Genomic DNA, 7,300 nt, shown 5'->3' with positions numbered 1-7,300 from the left:
CTTGGGCATATAAGCCAACGATAGGGGATAAAGGATTATCATAACATCAATCCAAGACAAGTTGGGATGGATCAGCCCCTGCTCTGCTGCTCCTTCCTGGCTCCCCCAGGGATCTTGCAGAGCCCCAGCCATGCTGTTTGCCCCCAGCCTGCCCACGGCCACCCTGCAGCTGCTCACGGGGGTTTTCTCTGCTCAGCATTGGCCTGGGCGTGTTCTGGAGAGAGCCTGGGCAAGGAGCCTCGAGCCCCCAGGCCCTGCCCTGAGGCGTCAGCTGTGCCCCAGCAGTGCCCATGGCCTGTCCCTGCTGCAGCCCCGGCACTGCCACCCCCAGCACTGGCAGCGACCCCGAGAGCACTCAGGCCCTACAGCAACACGAGGGGCAGCAGGGCAGCGGGGCAGTGGCACGGGAGCAGCACTGGCAGCACCAAGTGCTGCTGCTCCTTGGCACAGCTGCTGTGCCACCCCTGATCTGCCCCAGCTCTGCACACAGACATTGCTGCTGCAGCTCCACAGATGGGAACAACGTGGGATCTCTGGTGAAAACTTGGTTAGGAGATCCTTTAGTTTGTTTAAAGCCACCGAGGGCACAGCTCCTCATTGACACAGTCTGTGGGTCACAGCAAAGATGGAGAGAAGCAAAATGAGAAATGGCACAATGACTTTTATTTGTGGATGGTAAAAAACTAAAACAAAAAAAAAACCCACAACCGACCAACAAGAACCATTAAAGAAGACTCCTGTAACAAGTGATTTTTGGAAAGTGGCAACCAATTTAATGTTTCCGAAATTGTCCAGTCATCAGTCTCCACACTGCAGCCTTGAGCTCCTGGTTCCTCAGGCTGTAGATGAGGGGATTCAGTACTGGAGGCACCACTGAGTACAGAATTGAAACCACGAGGTCCAGCGTTGGGGAAGAGATGGAGGGAGGCTTCAGGTAAGCAAACATTATAGTGCTGAGGAACAGGGAAACCACAGCCAGGTGAGGGAGGCATGTGGAAAAGGCTTTGTGCCGTCCCTGCTCAGAGGGGATCCTCAGCACAGCCCTGAAAATCTGCACATAGGAGAAAACTATGAACACAAAACAGCCAAAAGCTAAACAGGCACTAACAGAAAGCAGCCAAAGTTCCCTGAGTTTGGAGTGTGAGCAGGACAGCTTGAGGATCTGTGGAATTTCACAGAAGAACTGGCCCACGGCATTGCTGTGGCACAGAGGCAGGGAAAATGTATTGGCTGTGTGCGGCAGAGCATTGAGAAAGCCAGTGGCCCAGGCAGCTGCTGCCATGTGGGCACAAGCTCTGCTGCCCAGGAGGGTCCCATAGCGCAGGGGTTTGCAGATGGACACATAGCGGTCATAGCTCATGATGGTGAGAAGAGAAACCTCTACTCCAATAAAGAAGGAAAACATAAATAGCTGTGCAGCACATCCTGTGTAGGAGATGTCCCTGCTGTCCCAGAGGGAATTGTGCATGGCTTTGGGGACAGTGGTGCAGATGGAGCCCAGGTCGGTGAGGGCCAGGTTGAGCAGGAAGAAGAACATGGGGGTGTGCAGGTGGTGGTTCCAGGTTACAGCGCTGATGATGAGGCTGTTGGCCAGGAGGGCAGCCAGGGAGATGCCCAGGAAGAGGCAGAAGTGCAGGAGCTGCAGCTGCCGTGTGCCTGCGAATGGCAGGAGGAGGAAGTGGCTGATGGAGCTGCTGTTGGACATTTTCTGTCTCTGGGCATTGGAAGCTGTTGAAGGAGGAAAGAATTGACAATTTTGAAGCGATTTCTAATAAAAAAGTCAAAGTCCTTTCTCATAGAGCCTTCCCTGCCACTAAATACCTCCTCCTTGTCTGTATCTCAAGCACTTCCTTCACCTTGTTTGCTGGAGCCCTGATTGCTGCTGGCCAGTGTTGTGTGAGGATCTGGACCTTGACCTGCAGGACACCTGGGAGTCAGACCTGCTCCCCCAGTCAGTGCAGGGGACAGTGAGGGCAGGAGCCACTCCTGGTGTTTTAACTTGGATAAGGAATCTACTCCTAAGGCACAGGAGCTTGTCAGCAGCAGCACTGCAAGGGCAAATGGATGGGGATGGCAGAAGGCAGAATGAGAGACTCTGCTGCACTTTGGGAGAACAGCCAGTCCAGTGAGGCAGGAGGATTGTCTGAGGCTTAGTGCAGACTGAGGGGAGCTGCTCTGTCCCTCTCTCCTGTTCCCAGCTGCCCAGCACTTGCACCGTTCTGAGATCCACTCCCATGTTACCCAGGAAAGCCAGGAGACACTACTGAGAGCAGAAGGATCTGTGGCCAACAAAGTGCATCCTCCCTTTCCCAAAGTCAGGGACAGTCATTTCATTGCCAGCCTGCCCTGCCCAGAGCTGCCCAGGGCAGAGGGAGCTGGGACACCTCATTGCTGTGCTCACCCTGCACAGGAGGAGCCCCAAGGGCTGCGCCTGACCCTGCAGCTGCAACTGCCATTGCCAGAGAGCCTGTCAGCAATGCCAGGAGCAGCTGAGCAAGGCAAGGAGAGAGACAGCCGAGCCCTGAGGAAAAGCCTTTCCCTGCCCAGCCCTGCACAGCCCCTCGCAGGCAGCAGCACTGCAGGACAGTCGCCCTCAGGCCCTGGTCAGCAGGGAATGGGCAATGGCAGGAGAGATGCCCTTCATCTCTGGTGCTGCTCTGCCGGCCCAGGAGGGGACTGAGGGCCCCGAGCCCCCGGGCTGAGGGCTGTGCTGGCTGCCAGGGGACACAAGAGCTCTGCTGCTCAGGGCAGCTGGCAGATCCCCTGCCCTGGCAAAGAGCCCTCAGGGCTGCAGGAGCTGCTCTGCAGGACAGCCCTGGGCACCCCTGGCTGCACCCCCACCTTCCCAGCCTGCAGCCATCCCTGACAGCAGGAGCTGTCCTGCCCTGTCCCTCTGACGGTGCCCAGGGCAGTCCTGCTCTGCAGCACATCCTCCCCCAAACCAGAAACAGCAGCAGAGCCATCCTTACAGTCATATCAGTGCTGTCATGTGTCAGCTTTAGAAGATCCCTGCAGCCAGAGACTTACTGTGTCAGAAGCTGTGAGGATTTCTCCATGAATAAGCTCAGAATTGTCCTTCCAGTTGCTTTAAGCCTCTGTCTGCTTCACTCCTATCAGGTACCTGCAGGCAGCACCCTCAGCCCTGCTGGGCTGGGAGAGAAACTGCTCCTCAGGAGAAATGTCTTTTTGAAGCTCTTCTTGGTTGCCAGGAGTTCCCTCTGTGCCAGGAGCCCAGCCCAGCTCAGCAGCACAGCAACAGCACAAGGACTTTAATGAGCCTCTTGGGGATTTGGTGTTGTTTACATGAGACTCAGTCCCTGAGAGAGTGTTCAAAAAACTTCTCAAGAACTCAAAGATTCTTTAAGTTTTAATGGGTCTCACTGAGTGACACAACTGAGAAAGTGTCTCCAGGTTTCAAATAGAGCAGAACTCTGGAGGCAGTGATGACAGGTGGGGACAAACAAGCCAAAGGTGTCTCTGGTGCTGAGCAAACCTGGATGTGTTTCAGGAATGCAAAGGGCCTAGGCCTGAGCCCCAGCCCCTGGCAAGGCAGATCCTGTCCCTCCCTCAGTGCTCAGGGCTCTTCCCGGGGCACTGGCATGTGGGGATGTGCAATGCCAAGGGCAGGACCATGGGGCAGCCCCTGCCAGGCTGCTGGGCAGGGACAAGGAGGCCATGAGGCCCCAGGGCTGCAAGGGTCACTTGTGTCCTCCTCATGGCCTCAGGGCCAGGGACAGCAGCCATGGCCAAAGTGCTGCACAAGTTGGCTCTGTCAGGGCCTTGCAGCTCCTGCACATCCCTCTGCCCTCTCCAGCCCAGGCTGTCCTACGCTGTCCATGCCCTGCGCCTCTGTCCCTCCAGGCTGTCGTCATCCCCCGGCTGCCCCACCTCGCTGGCCCTTCCTTTGCTGACAGCTCTGCATCCTGCCTTCCTCTGCCTTGGCACACAGAGCCTTGGGCTTGATACCAGAAGGGTTAATTCAATTTTTACTGTGCCTGTGAACTTATAGCAGGGAAACAAAGCATGCAAGGTCTGCTTTCCCAGCGGGGATATTTGGAAGAGAAAAAGAAAACATCTGGCTAAAGAGTGCAGTGATGGAAAAAACATGGACTGGATCTGGGAACTTGGGGTGGGTTTTGTGGTAATGGGTAAATTGTAATACACATGTAGCCACTGTAGATAAACAACGCACTTGCAGAATCACGTGTCCATGTAAGGTTAGGATTTATCCCCTCTTGGACCTCAGGCCTGAATAAATGATGCCCTCTTTAACACCAAATTAGTGTTAAGGAGTTTTCTGTGGATATTTGAGATATTTGGTGACAGCAGGGCCACAGAGAACCAAGCAGTTCTCTGTGACACTATGGAACCTCACAGAACCAAAGAGACCATTGTGACAATGTGTGACACCATGGAACCAACTGTCTATTGTGACTGTCTATTGAGACTTTATGGAACCAAAAAAAAAGTACATTGTGACAGAGAAAAGCCTCATGGAACCAATGGTCCATTGTGACACTCCGGGGCTGCATGGAACCAAAAAGCCATGGTATCACATCAGGGCTGCATGGAACCAATGATCCATTGTTATACTGCAGTCCAAGGAGACCATGGTGACACCATGGAACCTCCTGGAACCATGGGTCCATTGGGACACATCAGGGCCTCACAGAACCAAGGACTCCACTGTGACCGTGAGGAACCTCATGGAATTAAGGTGACCGTGTTACACTATGGAACCTGATGGGACAAAGGATCCATGGTGACACTGCAGATACAAGGAGACCATTGTGACACTGAGGAACCTCAGGGAACCAAGGGTCCATTTTGTCACTGGGGAGCCCTGTGGAACCAAGGGGACCATAGTGACACTGTGGTTCTCCATGGAATGAAGGAGCCATTCTGATGCTGCTGGGCCTCATGGAACCAAGGGCACAATAGTGACACTGTGAGGCTCCAAGGGACCAAGGCAGCATTCTTAAAGTGCAGAACCAAGGAGACCATTGTGACACTACAGGGCATCATGGAACCAAGGGTCCATTGTGACACAGCAGGTACTCATGAAACCATGGAGGCCATTTTTACACTTTGAGGCCTTGCGGAACCAAAGAGCCATTGTGACACTGTGGGGCTCAATGGAACCAATGGTCTATTGTGACACTGCAGGGCCTCATGGAATCATGGAGACTACTGTGACACCACAGGCCTCATGGAATTAAGGGGCCATCGTGACACTTTGAAGCCCCAAGGAGCCATGGAGAGCATTGTGACACTGCACAGCTTCACAGAATCAAGGAACCACTGTGTCACTGTGGAGGCCAATGGAACCAAGAGGTGCATGGTGGCACTTTTGGGTCCCATGGAACCAAGGAGCCATTGTGACAGTGTAGGGTGTCATGGAACTAAGGGGCCACTGTGACACTGTGGGGGTTGATGGAAACAAGGAATCCATTGTGACTTGTAGGGACCCCATGGAACCAATGATCCACTGGGATAATGTGGAGCCAAGCAGTCCATTGTAATACTGTAGAGCCTCATGGAATCAAGGAGATCATTGTGGCACTAGGGAGCCCCGTGGAGCCAAAAGGCCATTGTGACACTCATGGAACAATGGAATCCACTGTGACACTGTGGGGCCTTATGGAATGAAGGAGACCATTGTGACACTGCAGAGTGCCATGGAACCAACAGAATCAATTGTGACACTTCAGGGCCTTGTGGAAGCAAGGGGATCATTGTGACACTGTGAGGCCTTGTATAGCCAAGGGCCAGTGTGGCACTGCAGGGCTTCATGGAGCCAAGGGGCCATTGGGACACTGTGGAACCAAGGAGACCATTGGGACACTGTGGGGCCTGACTGAACCAAGGAGAATATTGTGACACAGCAAGACCTTTTGGAAACAAGGATCCATTGTGACAGCTGGGGTCTCATGTCACCAGAAGTCCAGCTGTGACACTGTGAAGCCAAGGAGGTCATTGTAACACTACAGAGCCCCATCCCCAGCGCCGGGCAGTGCCCACAGCCCCAAAGCAGCCTTGATGTGCCCTGGGTGTCCCCAAAGCAGCCTCACCCCGAGCGGCACTGGCAGCACCACTCCAGAGCAGTGTGGAGCTCGGGGGACATCAGCCGTGCCGGGCAGGGCCGAGCGCCGCGGGAATTCCCTCGGAGCTTTCCTGAGGACAGAGGCCTGAGAGACCTTCTGTCCCGGGTTAATAATAAGACTCTCTCTCCTCCGAGAGCAAAGGGCCCCGACACCCCCTCCCCCACCCACAACAGAACCTCTTAGATGGAAGTGAAGAAAAAAACTATTTATTTGACAAAACCACGCAGAGTGCCCTGCAAGGCACAGGGGAAGGGGAAAACCAAGGTGAAAAGGAGTGATTCAACCTGATTAAAAAGTCCTTCTCTCAGACGCAGTCCCTCTCCTCCTCGCCCCCCCGGGGCCGGGTGGAGCTCCCTGGAGAGCTCTGCTGTCCTCTGGCCCTCCTGGGTCTCCGGGTAGCAAAGCAGATCGAAGAGAAGGGGTCCAAACGAGGAAAAAGAAAAAATGGAAAAAAAAAATGGGAACAGAGCTCACTCCGACCCCCGTCCAGCACGCAGTCTCTGCCGGGCGACGAATCCTCCCCCGGAGCGAGGCTTGGGGAAAATGTTTTCAAAACAACCCGCGTTTCTCTCTTCGGCTGGGTGTAGTTAAAGAGACAGGACCACACATTTTTTCTTTCTTAGGCATATAAGCCAACGATAGGGGATAAAGGATTATCATAACATCAATCCAAGATACCTTCCCAGGACAGACTCAGGCCAAGGAGCCCTTGAGTCCCTCAGCCCCACATCGGTGTCTGCTGGAACTCAATCCCCCTCCCCATCCCACAGCAGCTCTTCATTTCCCTCCTGCAGCCAGCAAGGGCACAGAGCAGCCTCCTCTCTCGGCCACTTGCCTGTTTTCCATGCCTTCCCCAGGCCCTGGCTCTGCCCCACAAGCCCTGGGCTCAGTCCTGCCCCTGCACGCTCACACAGGCTGAGATGGACACTGATGCTTACTCTGCCAGCTTCTCTCAGCCCAGCCCAGCTCCCTCCAAGCTCTGCCAGCTGCCCTGAGCTCTCTGCAGCACCAAGGGCCTCTCCCCAGCACAGCCCAGCTGCCTCTGGCCCCACAGCCCTGCTCAGGCCAGGCTGCTCTGGGCAGTGGCCCCACGGCCTCAGCCCCTCTGAAGGGCACAGCAGCAGCTGGAGCTGCGAGAGGACTCAGCCCCAGCCATGGGGGAACGTGCTTGGCCAAAGGAAAAGGAGGCTCCCTCT

General features: G+C 54.9%; 1 protein-coding gene across 1 annotated transcript; it reads right to left on the bottom strand.

Annotated features, from left to right (window-relative positions):
- Nucleotides 1-772: 772 nt before the first annotated feature.
- LOC146421919 (olfactory receptor 14I1-like) lies at nt 773-1,705 on the bottom strand. The gene has a single exon (XM_085046904.1). It carries the CDS (start codon nt 1,703-1,705, stop codon nt 773-775), a length of 933 nt encoding a protein of 310 aa, XP_084903030.1.
- Nucleotides 1,706-7,300: the final 5,595 nt, after the last annotated feature.

The sequence above is a fragment of the Lichenostomus cassidix genome, unplaced genomic scaffold, assembly GCF_008360975.1.
Source record: "Lichenostomus cassidix isolate B80296 unplaced genomic scaffold, HeHo_3.0 HiC_scaffold_46, whole genome shotgun sequence".
Classification (NCBI taxonomy): domain Eukaryota; kingdom Metazoa; phylum Chordata; class Aves; order Passeriformes; family Meliphagidae; genus Lichenostomus; species Lichenostomus cassidix.
Note: the sequence above shows the minus strand (reverse complement) of the source record. Positions and strands in the feature narration are given on the sequence as shown.